This window comes from Malania oleifera, chromosome 13 (genome assembly GCF_029873635.1).
Source record: "Malania oleifera isolate guangnan ecotype guangnan chromosome 13, ASM2987363v1, whole genome shotgun sequence".
Taxonomy (NCBI): domain Eukaryota; kingdom Viridiplantae; phylum Streptophyta; class Magnoliopsida; order Santalales; family Ximeniaceae; genus Malania; species Malania oleifera.
Genome location: NC_080429.1, coordinates 49,858,789 through 49,885,692, shown reverse-complemented (window position 1 = coordinate 49,885,692; position 26,904 = coordinate 49,858,789). Strand labels below are relative to the sequence as shown.

General features: G+C 35.4%; 1 protein-coding gene across 1 annotated transcript; it reads left to right on the top strand.

Annotated features, from left to right (window-relative positions):
* The first annotated feature begins 24,405 nt into the window (after nt 1-24,405).
* LOC131146344 (geranylgeranyl diphosphate reductase, chloroplastic) lies at nt 24,406-26,294 on the top strand. Its single transcript, XM_058095907.1, has one exon. It carries the CDS (start codon nt 24,586-24,588, stop codon nt 25,990-25,992), a length of 1,407 nt encoding a protein of 468 aa, XP_057951890.1. The 5' UTR covers nt 24,406-24,585; the 3' UTR covers nt 25,993-26,294.
* Nucleotides 26,295-26,904: the final 610 nt, after the last annotated feature.

The following is a 26,904-nucleotide window of genomic DNA, read 5'->3' as shown; positions in this document are numbered from 1 at the left end:
TCTCGACTCCATAGATCCCATTCTAGGTAAGGTGTTGGATGTCTCTTTCCTCAATGCTAAATTTCCAGAAATCCTTCCCTTATTCAAAAACATAGGATGGTATGATTTTGTTACTCAGCAACCTAAAGGAATCTTCCCAATTTGACTTATGAAAATGGTATTTTTTATTCTGAGGTTAAAGGGAAAAAAATCCTTTTGAATTTTGAAATTTTATGTCCTATTTTCAAAATTACTCCTGGAGAATTCGAATGTCCTATGCTCATTCAATCTTTGATTTTAGAACAAGGATTCACTCCCGAAACTTTTCTCCCATTAATCATGGATAGCAAACCTACCTATTTTGGACATCTTCCTTTATATAAGCAGTTGGCCTAGTAGTATGTCTAGAGGGGGGGGGTGAATAGACTTTCTTCCGTGATGTGCTCACTTTCTAAAAACACAGAAATCTTACCAAGAGCAAGTGCATAACATTGCCGTGTAAAAGGAAATGTATAAAATCACGATAATACTGTAAATGAGATATGAGAGAAGAAAAGCTTAACACAAAGATATTTACGTGGTTCAGCACCCTGCCTACGTCCATGCCTTGAGACCAACTCAAGGATTCCCAAAATCCACTATAATCCTCCTTCGAGCGGAGAAGCCAATACACACCATCTCACAAAGAGCTTCAACAAGGTGCTCATTTAGAGACACCCAAAAACAGCTCACAAAGAGCCTTTGTTTACAAAAGGTAGATGAAAATTAAATGTAAGCTTGAATACTCCCTTTGAGCTAATTAAACCAATAAAATCCTTACTCAATATCCTCTTGTCAATAGAATAAATGCAAGGCTAAGAGCAGCAAGAAAAGGGCAGGTGAGTTTGTGAGCAAACCCTAGAAATAACAACACCAGTGAATGATCTTCTTACAATATTATTTTCTAGGTAAGAAGTAAATGCTGTTTACTCCTATTTATACACTAAATGGGCGAGTGCAACTCTAGAGAGCCGTTGGGCATTTATGAATGTAAGACAAAATTTCAAAATAGCCGTTTGCAGCATTTAATGTTCGCTGCTGCCCGATGTTCGTCGACAAAGCCCTGTGTTCATCGACGAGCTCTTCAGTAACTTCATTGACAAGGCCCTGTGTTCATTGACAAGTTGCTGGTTCTAAATTCAGGTACCTCTCGGTATATTTTCGTCGATGAGAACCTATGTTCATCGACAAGTCCTTCATGTCATTCGTCGACGACGCCCTATGTTCATCGACGAGTTGTGGCTCTGAATTCAGATGCCCCTCGGTATCTTTTCGTCGACGAGAACCCTGTGTTCGTCTATGAATTTTGTGCTACACTCGTCGACGAAGCCCTGTGTTCATCGACGAGATCCTTTTTCTTAAAATTTTTGTCCTTTAAGTTTTTAAGAAGGTTCTTGTCCGTTTGGGGGTTTCTTTATACACTTTTAGATGACTTTACTAGTATTTTGTTGTGTGTGTGTGATACGCCCCTTTCTTGCTCTTAGTATTGAGTTTCACTCTATGTACAAGATATTTACAAGATGGTATCTCTCTTATTTACACACTCATTTTTTCAGATGACTTTGTATATTTGTTGTATTGTTCATGAATGCTTTGAGAGACTTGTGCTTCTAGTCATGGCACGAGTTGCTTTGACTGTTTGTTGGTTCAGATGCCATTTTGTATACCTGAAACATGTCTTAGAGAAACGTTAGTGACCTTAAGCGCATCTAATGGGTTGTTAACATCAAAACATAGTAGGAATGAAAGACCTTTAACTATTTGATCTTAACATAAGCAACTTAGTTTGAAAGCTCAAATTTTACACAAAATTGTTGCCTATAGCATCCTTCCCAAACAAGGTTTGTTTGACCACCTTTCATACATGAAGTGCTTTGTCCTTTGGTGTCTTCTCAAAGGTAAAAAACTAGATTTGGCCAGTTTAATTATCAAATGGATGTGGGCCAAACAGGAGTCCTCCTGAGTTCTTCCATATGGAGGAGTCCTTACTCTTCTTTTTCGCCCACCTTCATATCTCAAATAGTTTTGAATTATTCGTAAAGAGAACCCGCTATGATCTTTTTAATGTTGCCACCCTAAAACAAATGGGGTATGACAAAGGAAGTTCGGGTTGGTACTTGAAAACGGGCAGAACTTAGCGTGCACCAGCAGCTGCAGCCTCAGCCTCAGCCTCAGCCTCAGCCTCAGCAGCAACTCCTTCTTCTCCTACACAAGATTTGGGATTTTCAACCAATGCACCTTCATGGTTTTTGTCCTTTCAACAAGATTTCTCTAGTTTCTCATCTGAAGTGCACACCATGCTTCAAAGTATCAAATAAAAAGTTACATCTCTTGATCAATGCGTCACTCGAATTGAGGAATACCAGGCTAAATCTCTAGGGGTGGTGATCCCATGAATATCAGCTCAGCTCCTTGAAGTGAAGCTGATAGCTCTAATGCAGAAACTAAGGAAAAAGATGAAGGTTCTAAAAGAGAAGGAGAACAGGAAGAGGAAGAAGGAACTGAGGAAAAAGGAGGCCAAGAAGAAGAAGAAGCAGAACAAAAAGAAGGTTCTAAGGAAGAAAAGGGATAGGATGAAGAAGAAGAAGATCATTAGGAAGTGCCTAGCATGGATCACTAACTAATATGAATATTTTTGAATGTAACTAAGAATAGATAACTAGCAAACTAGCTAATGTTGTAGTTAAAAAGTGTTTGCGGTGTATTGGTTTTTGACACTTTTTGGATGTAACACCTCTTTATGTAAACACTTCCATGTTGATTATAAATATGACTCTCTTTTCTATTACTTGTTCTTTTTGAATAATGACAAAGGGGGAGAAAATGTTATTAGCAAAGATAAATACAAAATACAAAAGTCATGAAATATGAGCAATATGCTAAAGTAATATGGTAAAGTGAACTTAAAAGCAATATGCTAAAGTATTATGGTAAAGTGAAATGCTAAAGTAATATGGTAAAGTGAACTTAACGTGTATGGTAAAGTGAACTTAAAATACTTATATTGACATGCTTGGATAATATGCTATAGTGATATGTTTTCTTGTTTACTTAATTTTTTATCGGATGCTTATAGTAAGGGAGAGTATTTTTCAAAGAAACCCTTATCTTTGCCCCTTGTTAGTCATCATCAAAAAGGGGGAGATTGTTGGCCTAACTAGGCTTTTCAATCAGTTTTGGTGATAACAAACAAAGGACATTTTAACTTGGAATGGTTGAGTTATGGTGTTTCAGGTTTGACAAGAAAACAAGGATCATTGTGGACCATCAAGCTACATAAACTAACAAGTGATCCAAAAGAAACTCGAAGCAGCACTATACTAATCAAAGCATGGGAAGCTAAAACCAACTCAAGTTAACATCCAAGGGATTTCAAAGCAAATATGAAGTGGATGATTTCAAGCTTAGAGTATAAAGTTTTAGGAAGAACAATGTAAGTACTTCAAAGTCAAATATCTATTAAAATATCTTTTGAAGCTCTTTGGGGGATTATATGGACCTAGTGACCTATTTAAAAACCCCTGAAAATGTTAAAAGAAAGAGAGAGGAAACATATTTTGAATTGGAATTGAAAAATCAGAAAACACGTACTTTAGAAGACTGAATTTTCTACTTAGAAGCCTGAAGTTCAGTCATCTAAAGAATTACTTCAGACATCTGAAGAATAAGTTCAGTCGTCTAAAGAATTATTAGTGATTCAAAATAGGTTCAAAATATGTTTTCTCTAGTTTCAGTCGTTTGAACCTGAGACTTCAAATGTTTGACCCTTGACCTCGGTCGTCTGACCCTGTACCTAGTTCAAATTTTTCAAAGGCTAAGGAACTTTAGAAGACTGAACTCGAAGGTTCAGTCATCTGAACACTATTAACGGGAAAATTTTTCAAAAATTTTATTTTTAAATATCAGTTGCTTATGCTCCAAATATTCTAAAAACTTGGGAAATATTCCAACTAAACTTGGGCAACATGAAAACTCTTTTGAAAGCCTATAAATACAACCTGAGACTTCAAATGTCTGACCCTTGACCTCGGTCGTCTGACCCTGTATCTAGTTCAAATTTTTCAAAGGCTAAGGAACTTTAGAAGACTGAACTCGAAGGTTCAGTCATCTGAACACTATTAACGGGAAAATTTTTCAAAAATTTTATTTTTAAATATCAGTTGCTTATGCTCCAAATATTCTAAAAACTTGGGAAATATTCCAACTAAACTTGGGCAACATGAAAACTCTTTTGAAAGCCTATAAATACATGGTTTTGCAAACCAGAACTTACCAAGAATTGAAAATTTTACTATAAGCTCTTTTGCTCTCAAAGTTCGTACTTGCTCAACTTTTGCAAACTAAAAGTGCTAGTGTTCTGAAATCATTGATCATCAATCCCTAAGGTCTACTTGCAGATTTCTCATCTAGATAAAAGGGATTTTTGTGAATTCTATTCTTGAGCTTCAAAGTGTATTTCATTCTTGATATTTAAATTTTGAATTACATAGATTTGAATTGTAGTAACTTGCTCTTTGTGTGAGCACTCTTTGTACACATCCTATTATTGTTTTTCTTGTAGTTATTAGATGATTCCAGGTTGTTGAATTGTTGACCGAACGAGAGTACATCTTTTGGAGAGGTGGGCTCTAGCCTATTTGAAGGAGTTCTTGTAAAGGTGTTGTTCCGCTCGGTAAAGGAACTACGATAGTGGAATCCTTTGGTGATTTGCCAAAGGCGAGTACGTAGGCTGTGTTGAAACCAAACCTCATAAAATATTTGACTCTCTCCCTCTCTCTCTCTTCCTTACTCTTTATTTTCTACACAACATATTCTTGTGTATGCTAACTGCAGGTTGCAGGGCTTAAAAATCATATTTAAGGAAGACTCTTGATATTTAGAAAGTACGTTCTAGTTAACCATTTTTGGAAACCCAAAAGCGAGTACGTTGGTTAATTTGCGAAAATCTTAATCAAGAGAAGCGCAAATACAAATTTCATTCAAAGCAGGTTTGCAAGCATCCACAGGGCAATTGACAAAAGGCTTAACAAATCTTGCATTTTTGTTTGAACTTTATACTTTGGTTGATTGGATTGTGTGTTTAAATTTTCAGTATCTTGTGGTGTATTTTGATTGTGGTTATTAGTTGATTGATTTATTTTCTTGTTGTTATATTAAAACAAGTAGTCAAAAGAGGCTAAAATTTTTAAATAAGTCAATTCACACCCCCCCCCCTCGGGAAAGCTATCCTAATTTCAATATCAATTTACACGCTAAATGATGAATCACTTTATATATCTCTTGCATGATTATCTAATGGATAAATATAAGCATGTTATGACATAAATGATATTGAAATAATATTGGTACTATTCTTGATAATGGTATCCATGAGCACTTAACATGAAAATAAATTTTTTTGGTATAGCATGATAATTTTAAAAACACAACGTATCTTTATGAATACATAGTTTTCAATTGGCATCTTTATGAAAATATGAATTTATTGAATATGAGATACATTTCATTCAGAGCTAGACTTGTTAAATAATGTTATTATGATGGCAATCATTGAAAATTATGATGTACAATCTGTTGCATTTTCTCATGCTACTTTGGATCTTGTTGTCTATCTTTTCATGCATAATGAATGCAAACTTTTAATTATAGTTGTTTAATGCCTTAATATTTATATTTTTTTTGATATCTTACTCTTTTTTATTGATGTCAAAAGGGGGAGAAATTTTGGACAAAATTTAAGCATGATACTGCATATTTAAGATGATGTATTGGTATCTTGATCTTGAATGATATGATTATTGATATATGAGCATGATATTAAAATTAATATTGAACATGATCTTAATATTACAAATATTGTTAAGATGATACTTATTGTAAGGGGGGGCCTTTTTAAGGCTTACTCAATTTTTTGCTCCTTATTTGTTATCATCAAAAAGGCGAAGTTTGTTGGCCCTACAAGGCTTAAAATCTTGTTTTGATGATAACAAATAAGATGAACTTAACATATTTGGTTAAGTGATGATATTTCAAGACTCAAGTATGTGAATACAAAGTCAAATGCTCATAAGGATCATTCAAAGCTTATACTTCAAAGAAAGATGAACAAATGAAGCATAAAGAGTCTAGGCATGGATTCAAAGATGTCCTAATAAAGCTTGAAGATTATGAGAGCATGGATGTTAAAGAATAATTGCTAAACGTTTAAAGTATATTAAATCTTGAAGACAAGATGGAGCCAAAGGAAGACAAAGCAAGGGAGCTCAAAGAAAGAAACGCATTAAGAGTTAAGTGTTTAGAATGTCAAAACATCATAAGAAGTTTTTATGTGAGTACTTCGTATTTATATATCATTGTGAAATATAATGAAAGCTCTTCTAGGGTTAATTATGGACTTAGAGACCCTATTTCAAAACCTGGAAAATATTTTATAAGAAATCAAAGCAAGAGAGAAAAAAGGATTTTTGAAAACAAAAATGAAATATCTGAAGTTGGTTTGTCCAGAGGACTGAGGTTGTTAGCTTTGGTGTATTCCCAAGAGGGGGTAAATTGGGTATTTAAAATTTCTCCCTAGTTTTGACGAGACATTTGCAGTATTACACAACCTAGAGTCTGTCTATGTAGTCCCAAATGCGCAGATAAGTATAATATACGAAAATTTAAATCATGCGCATCATTCAGACAATAACATACACATGCAGGAATATAAATTGCAGAAGTATGAAGAGACACGCGATATGTTATCAAGGTTTGGCCAACTGTGCCTACGTCCTCGCCTCTAGCTCGCAAGCTCGAGGATTCCACTAATGCTCACTTAACGGGTGGAGCGGCACTAGTTACAACCAAGTAAATTCATAGGGCTAACCTTAACCTACACCTTACCAAGAAAGCGCACCTAACTTTCCTAATGGGGTCTAAGCCAATCCGGGACTATTGAACAGGGTTAGTCTCCCTCTTCAGGCCCGTGCTGGAATACAAAGAATACAAAAATTTTGCATACAAGAAAATGCTTCTTACACAAGTAGATATATACCAATATAATCAATACACTACCAAATGATAAGATATGATAAGCTCAATGTAGTCTTAATGTTTACTCTTAAAGATTTATGCAAATATTGCTATCAGTACGTGAGAGTGTAGGTGATAGGATCTTTGTGTCAAAATAATAGTCACAATCACAATGCAGCAACAAAGATCACAAGCACACTTCAAATATCTCAACAAATAATTTTCTCAAAAAAAACCACAAGAGATTCAAAAATGGTTTGTAAAAATTATTTGATATTTGTGTTAAGAAGATAATATCAATCAAAAGATATAGCAACAAAGATCTTCAGCACACAAGCAAATATCTCAAAATATTTCTCAAAGATAAGCACAAGAGATATTTGAAAACATTTTGTAAAATAGTATTTATCTTCAAGCATGCTTCAAATACCTTCAACAAATATTTTTCTCAACATAAACCACAAAAGATATTTGAAATCGATTTGTAAAATATTATTTCACAACCAAAACGGAATATGAACTCTTGAGTATTGAAATGAATATGCAAAACTCAGAAGCTCGAGGAAGTTTTCCTATGGAAGGCTTATTTACAAAGCCCCCAAGAAAAACTAGGAGCTTACTTTCAAAGAAAAATTAATCTCAATCAATACAAGCAAGTGAGAGTTTAAACTTGGTGATATGAACACAAGAGCACTCATACTAAGTGGTATTTGCAATATGGATGAGTAAGAATGGGAGTATGAAGTTTGAGTATAAAAAATAGGCTTTCTGAAATTCAGAGGATATTTGCTAATTATGTTTGCTAATTTCACACTAATTTTTTCAAATAAGGGGGTATATATAGAATTCCCCAAAATTATAACCATTCGGGACATATGAGTCATTTTTGTAAAAGTTTAAATGAGGTAAATAAAAATAACAGTGATTTTAATCTCGGTAATTTTTGCCAACCCGAGAGCACCAGTCGACCGAACTTAAGGTTCAATTAACCGAGTGGCTGGGTTCAGTCGATCGGGAGCATTTTGAACAAGAAGGATGGTCGACCGTATATGAGTGGTTCAAAAGCGATTTTCCAAATCTACGTGGTTTGGTCGATCGAGCCAATTTGAACTACGAGGTTTGGTCGACCAAGCGATTGGAAATTTCCACGTGGGGGTTCGATCAACCAAGGATTTACCCATATAGTTCTGGTTGGTCAACCGAGTGGTCAACTTGTTGACCAAGGGAGGTTTGTTCGACCAGGGCTTTCCTATATATTTTTGGTCGGTCGACCGAGCGGTCAACTTGTTGACTTGGTGGGAGTTCGATCGACTGAAGATCTTAGTATAACTAAGTTTGATCAATTGAACATGCCATCCTTGGGCATTTTAGCTTTTTTCCCTTTATTAAATTGTCCCTATTCATATGATGATCAACACTAAGATTATAGGGGTTATTTTCATGCAATATTGTAGGTCATATGGTTGATCTAAGGCCTTTGAGAATATACCCTAAAAATCTAGCGTCAGTTGACCGAAGGGTGATCCCTAAGGTCCATCTATGGTCTTAAGCTTATCAATCCTACCATGCAGGTAAGACATTAATTATTACAAACCATTTTCCTATGTTACTATTACAGACCCAATAATAAGAATTACAATAAACAAATATGTCGGGGTCTTCATTCTTCTTCAAGTTGTTGCATGTCATCAATATAATCCAGTTAGTATGATCCTGCACACAAACTTGAAAGTCATCAAATACAAAGAGTAATTGACATTATCAAAATCAGGAATGACCTATAAGGTCAACAATTTCCCCCTTTTTTATGATGACAAATACTTGTCTACTTCTCCCCCTTTTGGCAACACCAAAAAAGGCCTTAATAAATTAGTTAAGTATATAGGCAAATAAAAGATAATTATCATTCAAATACGAATATGGTTTTTGGGAAATCTTTGAAATTTTTGGCAACGTGTCATTTGAAAATAGAATATTTCCTAGAAGAATATTTGTTTAAAAATGACCTGATTGAGTTTTAGATTAACAGTTTATCCATAACTACGAACTCAAACAGTCCAGTGTGATCAAGAATTATTACTTTTAGCATTCAAAAAGATAATATAATCATACAATGCACAATGAATGACAAAGTATAAAGTATAGCAATTGAGCACACAAACTATATAACCAGTCATTTAAATAATTTAAATGACATGAAAACAAGGTTAGACCATAAGCATACACGACCCATTGCAATTGGAACATATCATAAGACCCGTGAAAGATTTGAGTTAAAGGCACACGTCATATGATACCAAAAAGAAGGTTTGAGCATAGAAATAGTCTAACTAGTTCGCATGCATTTTCATGTGAAGTTACTGAACCAGTTATACAATTTAAAAACATATATGTATATAATAATAATGTGTATGTATATATATCCCTTTAAAGTTTGCAAAAAGGCACTAGGGGTGTGATTGCTGAAAAAGAAACTTTAAATTTTAAAGCTCAAGCAAGCAACATTCATCTAGTCAAGCATTTAAGCGCATCTTCAATATAACCAGACAAACACAACTATATAAGTCCAAAGGATCTCAGGAATTTAAAAGCAAGGATCATATGGCAAACCGATGATAGTGGCAAACCAATCATATATCAATTTAAGATTTTTAAGAAAAGTATTTCATTTAAGCACGTGCCACAATGTATTCAAAGTACATCTAAGATGAGAATATTTGTGAGCAAAACAAAATAGGAGTTTTATGTTTAGCTGCTCCCCCTCTCAATTTGAGTTATAGCTTAGATGAAATAAGCTACTTATACTAGATAGAGAATTATTTAATTATGCCTAGTAGTATGAGCCATCAAACCAAATCTTTTAAACCAACCTTACTAGAGATTTATCAACAATTATTTTGATCAGTATGGTCATCCCTATAGCCAACAATTGCATCAGAAATAGATATTAAGTCATGCTATATAGTTCATGATCCAAGAACATTCCACATCAAATCATAGAACTTCATGTGCAGGATACAATGTTCAAGGATTTTCAAAAGAGCCTTAATATTTCAAAAAAGGAAATGATGCATATAAGTCATTTATGCGCTTTCTATAGGGATGGAGCTTAGCTCCCCTAAACATTTTTTATAATTATGTAAGGGTAAAATTTAATTATCCATTTGAGCTTTCACTCATCCTTTCAAAAACATTTTAACATTTATTCTATCATAATCATCTTTATACAATGTTTTACTTTGGGAAAATTCCTGTCAAAATTTCGGCAGCATGCCATCTGTAAATCGGACATTTTCCTATAAAACCTATACCTAATAGGTTCAATCAAGCAATTTATAATTCAGTTCAGGGCACACGAGAACCTATATCCACTACCAGCATGTAATACACATCACTGCATCCACCATGCAGGAGGCTTTCAATAACAAGCATGCATTCCAGTAGTATAAACAACAATCCATATAAAATGTAAACCATCCAACTAGATACCATGAACAATAAATAACCATGGATAGTTAGGAATTTAGTGCAGTACTCATATGGACATTTAGGCATGAAATAAAAATGTGAGAGCATTTTAATTTATATAATTATGAAAGATTATACGCTCCCCCTAAGTTATGCACTAAACTCATTTTATTTCGTTTTCTAATTATTCAAGTTCTTTAGCCAAGTGTTTTAAGTTTCTATGATTATATCTTGGCTCTAAATGCTTTCATCTTAAAGGACCAAAAAGGTCACAATAGATACTTATTTCAAAGTCATAAGCTTACAATCCCTCTTCTCTTATGAATTTCAATATGCAAGAGACCCGAGTTCAGAATGGCTTTCAATTTAAACTACTCGTGCGCAAGTTTCATTTGGACTATGAATTTTCTTTAAATTTGAAACCTAGTACAATTAATTTAGCCATTCAACTCATTTCTAAGGATATGAAGCTTTAAATTACTTAACATTTAAGAGCTTATGAGACGAAGTAAAGAATAAATACTCTTAACAGTTAAATTTCTATTAAGTTCAGAAGGGTATTTAGGAGAGGTAGGACATTGTTCAAAATGTATTTGTGCTAGCTAATATGCCCTAACGGTTAGACCAAGAGAAACTAGGAGTATATTATTATTTATGGAATAGTGCTCTTTGTAGGATGGAAAGTATCCTTTAGATATGAAATGATACAAACCAATGAATAGACAAAATCTCTACCTAATGTGATTATGGTATGGTAAAGATTTCCTATGGAGGATATGGTGAACCAACCTTTGATGATTTTACAAATTAAGTACATAGGAATTTATTTTGGCTATGGTTCTATGAAAGACTTAAATCCCTTAATGGAAACCACAAGTTTGATTAAGGGATGATATCTTATAACAAGCACTTATAAGATTAGGAGTTTATAATAACTAGTACTTACACCTAGAGTGATGACTTCTACTTGTTCAAGGCGATAAAGTTCAAGGATGGGTTTAGGATTAAATGATATATAATGTGAGATGGATTCTCTAAACCACAAGCTTGTGCAATGGACAATGTGCGCTTAACTAAAGATTTTCATATTTGCGTGTGAGTTAAGCAATAGGAATTATATACCAGGCCTAGTTGCCTTGTCCATTCGGAAGTGGATTTCATTTTAGCAAACTGCCAATGTTTTCACATTTTCACCAATCATTATGATATATATATATATATATATATATATATATATATATATATATGCATTAAGTTCATATTGGATATATTACATGTATTTCCATACTGACATGATTCTCTAAAGGTTCTTAGTAATACAATATTATATAGTGAATGCATATACCAAGATTTGACATGTTAAGCAAAGACCACTTCCTAGCCTTTGGGTCATCACTACCCCTAAACTTAGGATTTAAGGATGAATTAAATGAATATGTAATTTAAATCTGAATCCATTCATCTTTTGGTTCTGAGAGGTTCGCCTTTAGGATTACCCACATCATTTTCTTATTTAAGCCTCTGACACTTCTAGATGGATAAGTGTATATGATGTGCCCTTTTCTTTCACCGTATAAGCATACTTTATGTGCATGTGAAAAATTTTGCTTATTTACACTAGAGGAGGCATGCAGACAAATATGGGTTTTAAAAGATGAACCATTTTTTAAGGAAATTATTCTTTTTACTCCAAAAGGTTTTACATGATTATTCTTTTCATTTTTAACTTTGTGTGTAAGTTTAGAATAATCATCTATGTCTTCTTCTAAGTAAATTTTCAATACTTTCTTAATCTTTCTCTTTTCTAATGTGGCATGATAGTCTTTTAGATTTTCTAATTGTGCTGCCAACATTTTACTTTTGTTTTTCAGAAAAATTTTCTGCTTAGACATCCTAACTGTAATCTTATAAGAATTAAGGATTTTCCTTTTTGGTTTGTCATAAGATGTCATGCTTCCAAAATTTGATGCACATGATTCAACATAAGATTTAATACAATCATTTTCATATAAATCATTGCTTGCATCATCAATAGATTTATCAAAAAATACAACAAATGATTCATTCCATAATATATTGCAACATTCAGTATAAGAATCATTACATGCATCATTAATTGAATTATTATGATATTCAATATATGATTCAGCATTTGACATATCACAAAATTTGGCACAAGAATCATCAATTGAGCTAGAGATGTTGATGATATTATCTTTTTCATTAAATCTAAAAATGATCATATGCTCCTTGTACAAGTATATGTTGATGATATTATCTTTGGAGCTACAAATGATGAATTGTGTAATGAGTTTGCCAAATGCATGCAAAACAAATTTGAAATGAGCATGATGGGTGAACTAAGCTTCTTCCTAGGACTCCAGATTAAAGAAGCCAAACATGGAACTTTCATATGCCAATCAAAATATGTGAGGGACTTGCTCAAGAAATTTAATATAGAAGACGGTAAAATTCTAGGAACTCCTATGAGCTCTTCCACTAAACTTGAAAAAGATGAGCAAGGCATTCCTGTTGATGTCAAACTTTATCGTGGGATGAATTGTAGTCTCTTGTATCTTACAACTATCAAGTTTGATATTATGTTTAGTGTGTGTATGTGTGCTAGATTTCAGGCTGCACCTAAGGAGTCTCATTTGTTAGCAGTTAAGAGGATACTTAGGTACCTTGTTGGGACTATTGAGTTAGGATTGTGGTACCCTAAGTATACTTCATTTAATATTGTTAGTTACACAGATGCTAACTTTGCCGGTAGTAAAGTAGATCGAAAAAGCACTAGCGGCACTTGTCATTACTTAGGACAATCTTTGGTTTCTTGGTTCTCTAAGAAATAGAACTCAGTTGTCTTATCCACAGTCAAAGCCGAATATATTGTGGCTAGAAGTTGTTGTGCTCAAACGCTTTATACGAAGCAACAACTTATGGATTTTAGTTTACACTATGACATGGTTCCAATCAAATGTGATAAGACTAGTGCAATCAATATATCAAAAAATCCCATCTCACATTCACGAACCAAACACATTGAAATTAGACATCATTTTATTCGTGATCATGTGCAAAAAAAAGGATATGGCACTTGAGTTTATGTACACAACTGAATAGTGGGCTGATATATTCACAAAACCTCTTCAGGAGGATAGATTTTGACAGATTAGATGTGAATTAGGTCTAATGCACAGTAGAGATGCCACCTAGAAGTATGATTAAGTACATAAACTGAGGGGGGGCACTTAACTTAGAAAACTACAGCTCTGAAAATTTAAACATTCTCTCACATCAATCATTACTATACTTCATACTTTGTGAGATTACTTTTGCTATTCACTTTGTACAACATGACTATGCTATCTTTTGGATGTTGAAAGTAATACTTTTTATATAAATTATTTTGATCCTACTAGGTTGCTTGAGTTGATTAATGTGAATATTGTAAACTATTTGTTGAAATCAATCAGGTCTTTGATGTACAGATATTTTTTTGGGAAATGCTCCACTTTCAAATAGCATGCTGCCAAAATTTCTAAAAATTTTCCCAAAACTATGTTTTGTATTTGAATGACTATTACCCACTGCATGCCTATATGCTTTTATCCTTTCTACCTTAGCCTTACTGCTTCCAAAAGGGGAGAAGTAGGCAAAACTGGGTAAACAACTTGATTGCATTGGGTGATTAATTATGTATGTCTTCCTTTCCTTATATGCTTGAGCTTTAAAATTCCTTTATGCATATTCTCAGTGGGAGCCTATCATGGCTATATCCACTTTTGCATGAAGTATTTGTCATCATCAAAAAGGGGGAGAATGTTGACCTTATAGGTCATATCCCGTTTTGATAATGACAAATATCTTTGTATCTTACCTATGCCCTGAGTTTGTGTGTAGGTTCATTCTTGCATGAAATGGCAAAGTCTTACATAATATAGTAGCATATGGAGATACAATGGAAACAAAGACCAAATTGTTTTCATTTGTATTTAATGTTTAAATTAATTTTGGGTATGTAATAATCATGGGTTGTAATAATCAAATGCATTGCATGCATGATAGGCTAAGATGAGCTCAATGACCATAGATTGACTTTAGGTCCCTTAACATCACTTGAAAAATCTTATTTAACTCACAAGTCATATCTATGCAAATAGGGGTGAAATTTAAGCAAAAATAGGACTTGCCTTTAATTTTGAAAGGGCTTTGGCCGACTGAACTCAGCGTGTTAAAAATGCCTCAGTCGACTGAATAGGTAAAAAGTCAATAAGTTGTCTTGGCTTGGGCGACCAATACAAAATGAACATACTATTCACAATCGACCTAACATAAAAGTTGATACTTTAACCTTCCCCAGCCGCCTGAACTCTAAGTTCAAAATCACCCCGGGCGACAGAATTATGAAGTTCGATAGACCGAACTATTCATCGGGTGACCGAAACTTAAGCGTTTGGAAAATCACCTTAGCCCAGCCACTCGGACTCATCCTCGGGCATTCGAAGTCAAAAAGTTAACTTTTCTATCTATGTCTGTTCGTGTGACCGACCCTAAGGAGTGGGCGACCGAAACTCTCGGGTTGCCTTAATTTAACCGCGGTAATTAGGGTAAAAAGGGTGATTAAATTTTTCTAAAAATTTCCTTTGTGTCCCAACGGTTATTTTTTTTTTTATCAAAGGCTATATATATACCTTCATTTGGAAAAATTAGGGATTGATTAAGACTTTGATTATAAAAAATATCCTCTAAAATTCCTTGAACCATTCTTTCACATGCAAGCTTACATACTCCACCCTTACTCATTCCTTTTGCAAAAACGTCTTTGGTGAGAGTATCTTGAGAAAACCTATACTGTTACTATGAGCTTACACTCTCATATACTTGGATTGATTTTTTTTTTTTTTTTAGTGAGAGTAAGCCAAAAAGTTTTCCTTGGTGATTTAATCCATAAATTTATTTTGGAAAAACTTTCTTAAGCTAGTGAGTCTTTGCATTTTTGTTGCTAGACTCAAGAGTTTGTCTTGTGTTGTGAAGAAAATATTTTTGACAAGCTGGTTTTCAAAATATCTTGTGTGCTTATCTTTTGAAAAACATTTGTGAGATTTTTGCTTGGGTATTTCAGATCTTTGATATTGAACATTGTGATTGATATTGTTATTTTGAATCAAAGATCCCTACATATACACTCTCACACTGTGATTGCTATACTTGCATTATCTTGAGAGTAGTTATATAATTTTCATTAAGCTTATAATATCCTATCATATTGAAGTGTATTGGTTATACTAGTATAAATCTTCTTGTTGGAGAAGCACGTATATTGTACACAAAATTTCTATTTCATTATCTATTGTATTATAGACGTGGCCTGAAGGGTTGTTAATCTTGCCCGTAAGGATTGGCTATAAAGGTTGACGTTAGCCCTGGTAATTTGACCTGGTATTGTATATGGTGTCGTTCCACCCATTAAGTGAGTTTTAGTAAAATCCTCAAGCTTACAAGCTAGAGGCGGGGACGTAGGCACTTTTGGCGAGCCTCAATAACACATATGGTGTCATCTTTATTTTATTCACTTTACTATATTGTGCATTTTGTTTAATTTATTTGGAGCAAATTAATTACAACTGTATTTATTGGTTTACTTCTTATACGTTTTGGATTGACCCTAGGTTTGTGAAATACTACTGCTGGTTAATCAACCTAGGAAAGAAATTTTTTAAATATCCAATTCCCTCCCCCCCCCCCCCTCTTGAGATTACAGTAAAGTCAACATTATTTTATCTTCAACTCATCCAAATTCTCATTTGTGGTGTCAAGTTGCTTACTGGACAATATCAGCAACTATTTTTTTCTGTCCGCTTCTCCCATGAAGAGTAGAATCTACTTATAAGAAAGGTGAATATACCATCCTTCACAGGAAAGGTGAAGTTTGGGCATTATACAAGCACTGGAATTGAAGGCTATAATGACATACATACACGTTCTGACTAGAAAAAATGTGAATATGACATAGTGCAAGAAGAAAAATATCTTTGGAGGAAAGTCTTTATACTAGAGCATATGTCTTTGGTTTTAACTTGGTTTTCAAGGCTCAAGTAAGAGATGAATCACCAGACAGTGGTATATATATTGGAGATCCCCGGGGCTGAGCTACTTAGATTTTCATGGTTTATAAAGACTGTCACTAATAGCCTTGTATTAGTAACAGTTTATGGAACCATCACTATTATTGTTAAATAAATTATTTTTATATTTTTTAAATAATAATCCGCTATATTAGTGATGGTTTAGTAAATTTGTCACTAATAATAGGTTATTAGTAAGGGTTCTAATAAACCGTCACTAATATAACTGACTTTTCCTGGTCAACAAATACATTATTAGTCACAGTTCAACAAACTGTTGCTAATACGAACCTATTAGTGATGGTTTCCATAAACCTTCACTAATATAATTAAAAAAATAATTTTTATATATTTAAAAGAAACACACTATTAATGATGATTTTTCAAATTCGTTGCTAATAACACGCTATTAGTCATGGTTCTAATAAACCATCACTAATATTGTTGACTTTTCACAATCAACTTGCTTTTTTAGTAACTGCTTAAAGAACCATTAGAAATATATAACACTATTCGTAAGGGTCGTTTAACCATCACTAATAATTGCCTTTTAGTAACGCTTTGAGTTCGTCTCTAATATCCCAAAAAACATCGCTAATATTTTCCCAAGATAGTTTTTGTGCGAAAAGTGGCTTCCCGCGATGGTTTGAGCGGGAAAATTAGGTTTTTGTGATGAAAGTATTAGTGACAGTTTGAGTTTCGTCACTAAAAATGCTTTATTAGTGATGGTTTAAAAAACTGTCACTATTCCTGTCACTAGTAGTGACGGTTTGTACATACTGTCACTAATATTACACTTTTAGTGATGAAATTCAAATTTGGCACTAATACTTTCATCACTAAAAACTAGTTTTTTGTAGTGAATTGAGCTTAATGTTAAAATATTGCACATAAATGGGCATTTAATTAAAATTGCAATAACTAATTAACGCATTTAAACACCTAATTATGCAACTTTGACACATAATCAACAAGAAAGACAAGAAGAATAAATACTTGAAAGGAAATGAAAAGATTAGAAGCTCATTGCATATTTTAAGCAAAAATCAATTTGATCAAGAAAGCAAAGCCACACAAATTGTTTGTGTTGTGTGACTAAAGAGAATGACTCCTCTATTCCCGAACATAAGACACCACCTAAGGTATCACCCATACTTTTTGAATTTAAGGATGTTATTTCTAAACCTCCAAATGAATTGCCTCCCATAAGAGACATTCAACATGTCATAGACATTGTTCCAAGATCATCTTTGCCCAATTTGCTTCATTATAGGATGAATCCAAAGAACATGTTAAACTGAAAAGGCAAGTGACATATGGAGCATGTGCATCAATAATAAAGCCATTAATAAGATCATAGTCAAGTATAGGTTTCCCATACCTAGACTAGATGATATACTTGATCAGATGGTAGGATCCAAGAATTTTTCAAAGATTGACCTTAAAAGTGGATACCAAAATATTAGGATCATGCCAAGAGATGTTTGGAGAACCTTATGGGCATTACTAGGTACCAAGCTCAAATTTTCAAGTGCATATCACTCGCTAACTGATGGGCAGATTGAAGTGGTAAATAGAAGTCTTGGCAACCTAATGAGATGTTTGGTAGGAATGAACATAACAACTTGGGATTTATGTCTTCCTATAGTCAAATTTGCATTTAATAGTTCAGTGAATAGAACCACATGATTGAGTCATTTTTCAGGTTGTCACTAATTACCAACGTAGGAAACCCATAGATCATGTCCTATTACCACCACAGGCTAGAGTGAGTGAGCAGACTGATGCTTTTGCAAAGCATATACATGATCTATACTCTGAAATAAGAATGAAGATTAATTTGAATAATGAACATTATAAATCTAGTGCTGATATACATCGCAGGTTGCATGAATTTTTAGAGGGTGATATGGTTATGATCCATATTCTTCCTGAGTGGGTTTTTTTAGGAAAGGTAAGAAAGTTACAAGCTAAAAAGATCGGTCCTTTCAAAATTTTTAAAAAAATTGTATTCTAATGCTTACGTGCTTGATATTCCTATTGATTTTGGCATAAGCAATGTTTTTAATGTTGAGGATCTAACCCCATTTCTTAAAGAATCATCTTTTGTGGAGCCTTAAAATTCTAAGCATAGAGGTGATCATACTCCATTTCCCACTCCTCATGAACCTGAGATCCCAAAATTACCTTTGCCTCCACCTATACCCTTACCCAAGAACCTTGATGAGATTGACGAGATCTTGGATGACAAGACAACGTACACACGAGCAAAATCATACCAAAAGTTTTTGGTTAAGTGGAGAGGGAAACCGCCTTTCGAAAGGATATGGAACCTTAAAGAGGACCTCCTTCGTCTCAACCTAGAGTTCTATTCATAGTACATCACTTCTTATTTTTCAGAGAAGAATTATTTTGGACCTAGGAGAGATGATGGGGATCAGTATGCCTTACCTATTTCCTTTGCAGACATGGTGACACGTGGATGACATCCTAATGTCCACTTTTTTGCTGATATGGTGACATGTGGATGACCTCTTGATGTCCCCTATCATTAAATTTGCTTTGTAGGTACATATGGAATTTCTTAAAGACCATTTACTTTTGATAGAAGACTTTTGTTGAAGACTTTATTATTTTAGATTTGTATTTGCTCAGACATTTTATTTCAAGATTATTAGGTGCTTGAAGACCAAGTGAAGTATAGAAGCAAGATCCATCTCAAGACCCGTATGGGCTCCACATGGCTTGTGGGCCCCACACAGCTCCATGGGCCCCACATGAATTTGACTTCCTTTTAGCTTGTCTTTAAATTTAATTTGCAATAATGTAAGACAACTAAGCTTGCATGTGTACTTAGTAAGTTGTGAGAGTGTTTGTTGTGTTAGTAAGTTGTGTTAGCATTAATTGTGTTTGCCTCCCATGCTTGTGTGGGAAGCGTAAGTTAGTAATGATTTGTCCCACCATGCTAGCTAAGCTTGTTAATGCTTTGTTTCCCCCATGCTAGCTATATCCATTCATTGTAAGAACTCAAAATAAAGCTAAGTTTGAATATTGAATTGAAAGAAATTTTCTTTGCTAAAGCCTGAAAGCTTTATCCAATCTTAGATTATGTAGTGTGAGACTATGTCGTTCTTTCCAAAGATCAAGTGGTGAGAGACCACTATTCTATCCAGTGACTCCATCTCCACCTCCCCTCTCTAACCACATGGCCTCCCCTCAAACACATCCACATAGCCACCACAACATACACCCCCACAACCACCTTCCCTCCACTCCATTGGTGTGTTCGTCTCAGTGTTTCAAATCTTGCACAAAGGACTTACGGCATGATCTAACTAGTGTTGAACGTCAAGCCATCCATCAAATCTCTTGGTAACTTTAGTACTTGTGTTTGAATCCTTGCTATATTTTGTGAACCATTGCTAGTAGATTACAATCCCATCTTTGAATAACTCATTTGAATCCATAGATTGCAATATTGATATTTGTTAGCTAAAATCAATTGTATGAATATTAGTGTGTTAACATAGAACTTGTAATCTTGGCTTTGAAATTAACATCTATATGGATAAAGCTTGATTACTTGACAAAGAACCCTTGGGACTTATTTGCTGAACAAAATCATACACCTTCTCAAAATACAACAAAATGTGAAAGGTAGCATAATTTATGGCGTTTATTTTAGTTAATTAAATTCTTAATCCAAAGTGTTTTGAGTGTATATGATTGTGTGAGGGATGAACCGTAGGACTAGGTTGACCATTCCTGTCCTGCATCAAGAACCCATAGAACCGACACCTTCTCTATCACACTCGCACTCGTCAATCTCCACAACTTCCTCTTCCTCGCTTCCAACATCACACGCAGCCACGGACTTCAACTCAACCAACTTCTTGCACCTCTGTTTCTCAGACCCACTTCCCTTAAACTCTCCCCACTCGATCCCCCAAGTCCACTCCCACTACCAGATAAGAAAAACACATAGAAATGTAAAAACAGATAAAAACAACGAGGCAGAGCACGATCTGCGATAATTGTGATCGCACCTTACTCTTTTATAATTTCATTTACTTCCCTTTGATTTAAGCATGATTTAAGCAATTTGTTTGTAATTCTATGTGTATAAAATTATGCACCTAGAAGTGAACTTAGAAAACTTAGTTGATTTGAAACACTCAGATGTCCAAGTCAGGCATACAAGGTCCAAACTGAGTGGGGTCAATCCCGACACATCCATGACATTAATCTAGACGTGCCAGAGCTAACAGTGCCATAAAACTCCTCTCTGGGAGCTTTTTACACACTTGGAAGTAAAGTTAGAATACAAACGAACTTCGCAAACTTAGTGAATTTAAGCACTCAAGTGTTTAAGTCGGGCATACAAGGTCTAAACCGAGTGGGGTCAGTCCTGACACGTCCGTGACATTGAGTTGGATGTGCTGAAGTTGACGGTGCTATAAAACTCCTCCCCAGTTGAAAATTATGCGCTTAGAGGTAAACTTAGTAAATTTAGTTGATTTTAAGCACTTAGATCTCCAAGTTAGGCATACGAGGTTTAAACCGAGTGCACTCAATCTCGACACGTCTATGACATTGAGTTGGACATGTCGGAGCTGATGGTGCCCAAAAAATCCTCCTCGGTTGAAAATTATGTGCTTAGAGGCGAACATAGTAAACTTAGTTGATTTTAAGAACTCAAGTATCCAAGTCAGGCATATGAGGTCCAAACTAAGTGGGGTCACTCCCGACACATCTATGACAATGAGCTAGAAGTGCCAGAGTTGACACTACACAAAAACTCCTCCCTGGGAGCTTTTTACGTACTTAGAAGTAAAGTTAGAATACAAACAAACTTTGCAAACTTAGTGGATTTAAGCACTAAAGTGTCCAAAGTGAAACATATGAGATCCAAACCAAGTGAGGTTAGTCTTGACATGTCCGTGACATTGAGCTGGATATGTCAGAGCTAACGGTACCTAAAAACTCTTCCCGATTGAAAATTATGTGCTTAGAGGCAAACTTAGTTGATTTTAAACACTTGGATCTCCGAGTTGGGCATACGAGGTCTAAACCGAGTGGGGTAAGTCCCGACACATCCATGAAATTGTAAACTTAATGGATTTAAGCACTCAGGTGTCCAAGTCAGGCATACAATGTCCAAACTGAGTGTGGTCAGTCACAACACATTCATGACATTGAGCTGGATGTGCTAGAGTTGGCATTGCCCAAAAACTTCTCCCTGAGAGCTTTTTATGTACTTAGAAACAAAATAGAATGCAAACAAACCTAATAAACTTAGTTGATCTAAGTACTCCGGTGTCCAAGTCGGGCATACGAAGTAGCCAATGAGTGGAGTCAATTCCGATTGATCAAACTTAGCTATTTGAAATTATATCATTTTTTGTTTAACTATGTCCGATCATTCTTACAATCAAATCATTTTTACTTATAGTACATACATATTTAAATATTGCATGCTAATTTTTTGTCTAATTATTACTTTGTAAGGTTTGCGGGCTGTCACAAGAAGATGATGACGATGCCAAGCACTAGAGTTAAATGCAGATTTATTTATTTTTTTTGTTATCTAAACAGATCATGTATATATGATGTTTCTAAACAATTTGTTATATATATATATATATATATATATATATATATATATATATATATATGAAGTTTTATGAACAATTTATGAATTTTTCATTAATTCTGGTTCAATTTTATGTGTGTAGGAATTTAATTATAGGTTTTTAAAGGGATTAATGAGTGATTTATAAAAAATTTTAATTATTTTAAACTTTTAGTGATGGTTCTATGACCTTAACTAAAAGTTACACTATTTTTAACGAATTCCCAAACTGTCACTAATAGTGGCTTTTTAGTGACGGTTTCAAAACCGTCACAAATAGCATATCTTTAGTGACGATTTTCAGCCGAGAAAATGTAACAGTTATAGTGACAGTCTTAGACTTTTAGTGACAGAATGAAACTGTCACTAATACATTAGTAGTGATAGTTTTGGACCGTCACTAATAGTTAGTTGTCACGGCAATTTTAGTTACCAATCTAAAACCGTCACTAAGTCGTCAGTAATAAGTATTAGTGACAATTTTCTATTATTAATGATGGTTTCAAACCGTCGCTAAAGACCTTTTTTGTAGTGACAATCACTTGACTTGTTCGATTATCCTAGAGCAAAGATTTGTTAAGACTTTCTAAAAGATAGTAATCCTAATGAGTGTTTGGAATGTGTTGACAATCACAATCTAGTTAAATAGAGTTTTACATTAAGCTCACTCGAGTACAACAGTGATACCTATCACTTCATATTGTACGGCTCCAACAAAATTAATTACTACACTGAGGAAATAGTCATATAAGTTGCTAGACTTGAATTTCATTTGACCTAATACTTCACCTTAGGGTGCACTTCTTTTATTTGCTAAAAAAGTAAGATGGTTCTCTCAAGTTTTGTGGATTATATGTTGAATCAAATGACTACAAAGAATAAACATGTCTAGGATTGATTATTGGTGAGTTAATTGATCTAGAAAAAAACTCTAAGATTGATTTCTAGTATAAGTATCATCACTCACCCATGAGTGATATATTCCCAAAGACAACTTTTGAAACTTGATATGAACACCAAGTATTTGGTTATGCCGTTTCAGCAAAGTAATGTCCATACAATGAACTTCTATATACTGAATCGCCTTATTTGGATTGATTTTCAGTTTTATTCATAATATCTTAATGTACTCAAGATTAATCGATCATTAACACTTGAAGATTGTGTTACAAACACTTTAGGTCTACAAAGAACTAGAATGAGAAGTTCAAATTATTAGCATGAAATTCATAAATATAATCATTGGGAGTATAACTTTTAAAAGTTTTGAATTTGAATTTATATGAATTTGGAATAAATGTAATATAATTTTATATTTTATTTATTTAAATAAACATAAATTTAAATTCAATGTGTGAATTCTATGTTTGTAAATATTAAAAAAAAAAAAATTGTAGCAAACATATTCAAAAAAATTAAACTCAAAGGCTCCTATCACCTGGCACATTTTTGGGGGAGCCTTGAAGATCACTAGGACCCATTGCCTCCTAAAAAATGGAATACTTTCCATATAAGTTGAGCTCGCTAATAACAAAATAGAAAGATCATGAACGGTTTTCTACATACTCCTCCATTTAGAGTTTTTTTGGATTTATTATTATTATTTTTTTAAATTATTAAATAATATTTTTTTTAAAAAATAATTCTCGAAATAATCTTGACGTAATATCCCTACTTGATCCAATGAGATTTAAACAAATCTTACTGAATCAAGTAATGAAATTTACTATGCACAAATAAGACAACTTTGGATGCGTAGCAAATCACAAATCACACTGATTCATAGAGTGAAATTTGCTTTGGAATATAAAGATTATAAATGATTTATAATTATTTTTTAAAAAAATAATTATAAATCAATAAATATATAAGAGTTTGCATTTGAGACATTTTAAGAATATACAGTAAACCTTGCTGCCTGATTCAGTTTTAGCCAAAGCCAATTAAATAGTGAGATTCATGTTAGGTTTATTTCGGAAATTATTTAATAAATTGGGAAAAAACTCCACCTAGCATCTCTGAGCACTCTCGCATGCATTCATAGAAACAGAAGTGAGACGACGTGGATCAACGCCAGCCACCACCTGCTCCAAAAATCAAACCAACACGCATTAAATGTACACTGGACAGTTGTACCTTTCCATCCGATAATATCACCCTTCAAAAATCCATCACATTATCCTCGAACAATCTCAGTCCTCAAATTTCCCCATCCAACGGCCATAACCTAGCATATATCCCAAACCATATCCATAAAATTATAAAACTGAGCTCCGGAGTCTACACTCGCTCAGCCCCGAGCAACGCCCCCACACCCCGGCCCCTAAAATGGCCTCCCTAGCCCTCAAAACCTTCGTCGGCCTCCACCAAGCCTCGCCGGATCACCACCACCACCACACCACTTCTCTAACAACAGTTCCCACTGTTAAATCCACCACCAGCCGGGGACTCCGCGTCGTCGCCGGGAGATCCAGTCCCAAGGTGGCCGGCCGGAACCTCAGAGTCGCCGTCGTAGGCGGCGGCCCCGCTGGCGGCTCCGCCGCCGAGACGCTAGCTAAAGGTGGGATAGAGACGTTCCTTTTCGAGCGCAAGCTCGACAACTGCAAGCCCTGTGGCGGCGCCATACCTCTCTGCATGGTGGGCGAGTTTGATTTACCGCTCGACATTATTGATAGGAGGGTCACCAGGATGAAGATGATCTCGCCGTCAAACGTCGCCGTCGATATCGGCCAAACCTTGAAGCCCCACGAGTACATCGGCATGCTCCGCCGCGAAGTCCTCGACGCCTACCTCCGTGACCGCGCCGCCGCCGCCGGTGCCACTGTCCTCCACGGCCTCTTCCTCAAGATGGACATACCCGCCGGCCCCACCGGCCCCTACGTCCTCCACTACACCGGCTACGATGCGAAGACCGGCGGCGCTGGCAACCGACGGACATTGGAGGTCGACGCCGTGATAGGCGCAGACGGCGCGAACTCGCGCGTTGCGAAGTGCATCGGCGCCGGCGATTATGACTACGCCATCGCATTCCAGGAACGGATTCGGATTCCCGGCGATAAGATGAAGTACTACGAGAACCTCGCCGAGATGTACGTCGGCGACGACGTGTCGCCGGACTTCTACGGGTGGGTTTTCCCGAAGAGCGATCACGTGGCGGTGGGCACCGGTACGGTGACGCACAAGGGGGACATAAAGAGATTTCAGACGGCGACGCGGCGTCGGGCGGCGGAGAAGATAGAAGGGGGGAGAATTATCCGAGTGGAGGCGCACCCAATACCAGAGCACCCGCGGCCGCGGAGGGTGGCGGGGAGGGTGGCGCTGGTGGGGGACGCGGCGGGGTACGTGACAAAGTGTTCAGGGGAGGGGATATATTTCGCAGCAAAGAGTGGGAGGATGTGCGCGGAGGCGGTGGTGGAGGGGTCGGAGAGGGGGCGGAGGATGGTGGTGGAGGGTGATCTGCGGCGGTACCTGGAGAAGTGGGACAGGACGTACTGGCCGACCTACAAGGTGCTCGACGTATTGCAGAAAGTGTTTTACAGGTCGAATCCGGCAAGGGAGGCGTTCGTCGAGATGTGTGGTGACGAGTATGTGCAGAAGATGACTTTCGACAGCTATTTGTACAAGAAGGTGGTGCCGGGGAATCCATTGGAGGACTTGAAGCTGGCAGTTAATACGATTGGGAGCTTGGTGAGGGCTAATGCGCTGAGGAAGGAGATGGACAATGTCACTGCCTGAAACCATGATTACATGAATGAAAAATGAATTAATTGCAGGTTGTGGTTTGGTTAAGTTTTGATGCGGGGATAAGTTTTGATTTATAAATCCCACGGGTGTTGAAGAAGGTGCATAGAGGCGCCTTTCCCTCAGGTTATTGCCCTTTCGATAACGTAGGACCTTTTTTTTTTTCCCTTAATATGATACGTGTGTATGATGCTGCAAATTCGCATTTAGTTTGATAAAAGAAAAGTTTGTGTTTAAAGGTTCCGTATTTAATGTCGGTTAAGTGAATAAAATATTAACTTTTAATTCACTTGAAATTAAGTTTATTAAATATGTTACCAGTTTTTAGATAATTGTACTTTTTTTTATGCATCGTAGAGACTAATCTCACGCCCCCACAGTTTCCACCCCAAGACCCTGTAGTAGACCTAGTAAAGCGGATCGGGTCGGTTTATCCGTGGCGGATAAGGCGGATTATCGGGTGAAAAAATTATAATCCATATTCGACTCATTTAAGTGGCAGATTAGGCGATTTCGGGTCGGATAATTCATGGCGGATGGGCAGACAATCCGCCATTCTCAAATATAATTTTATTAATAATTTATTTTTATCATAATAATTTAAATTGTATACTATCACTTGCAATTAGTTTGTGTATTAACTTTTTTAGTAACTATTTCAATCATTCAACTATTTATACTAATTAACAACTTCTAACTCATGCAAGTAAAGTTGTAAGTAATAAAACGCAATAAATTAATCTCAATCCAATTCAAAATAAAAACTCAAACTGTGTGACTCGTGTGAGTCTAAAATCTAAACATTATAATTGTTCTTACAGCATGTGAGTTTCTTTAAATATAACTATTTTCAAATCTTGTGAATCTCTCAAAATAAAACTATCAACAAACTAAAAAAAATCTCAA

Excerpts from the sequence above, each read along its gene's own strand:
- LOC131146344 (XM_058095907.1), top strand. The coding sequence starts at position 24,586 with ATGGCCTCCCTAGCCCTCAAAACCTTCGTCGGCCTCCACCAAGCCTCG.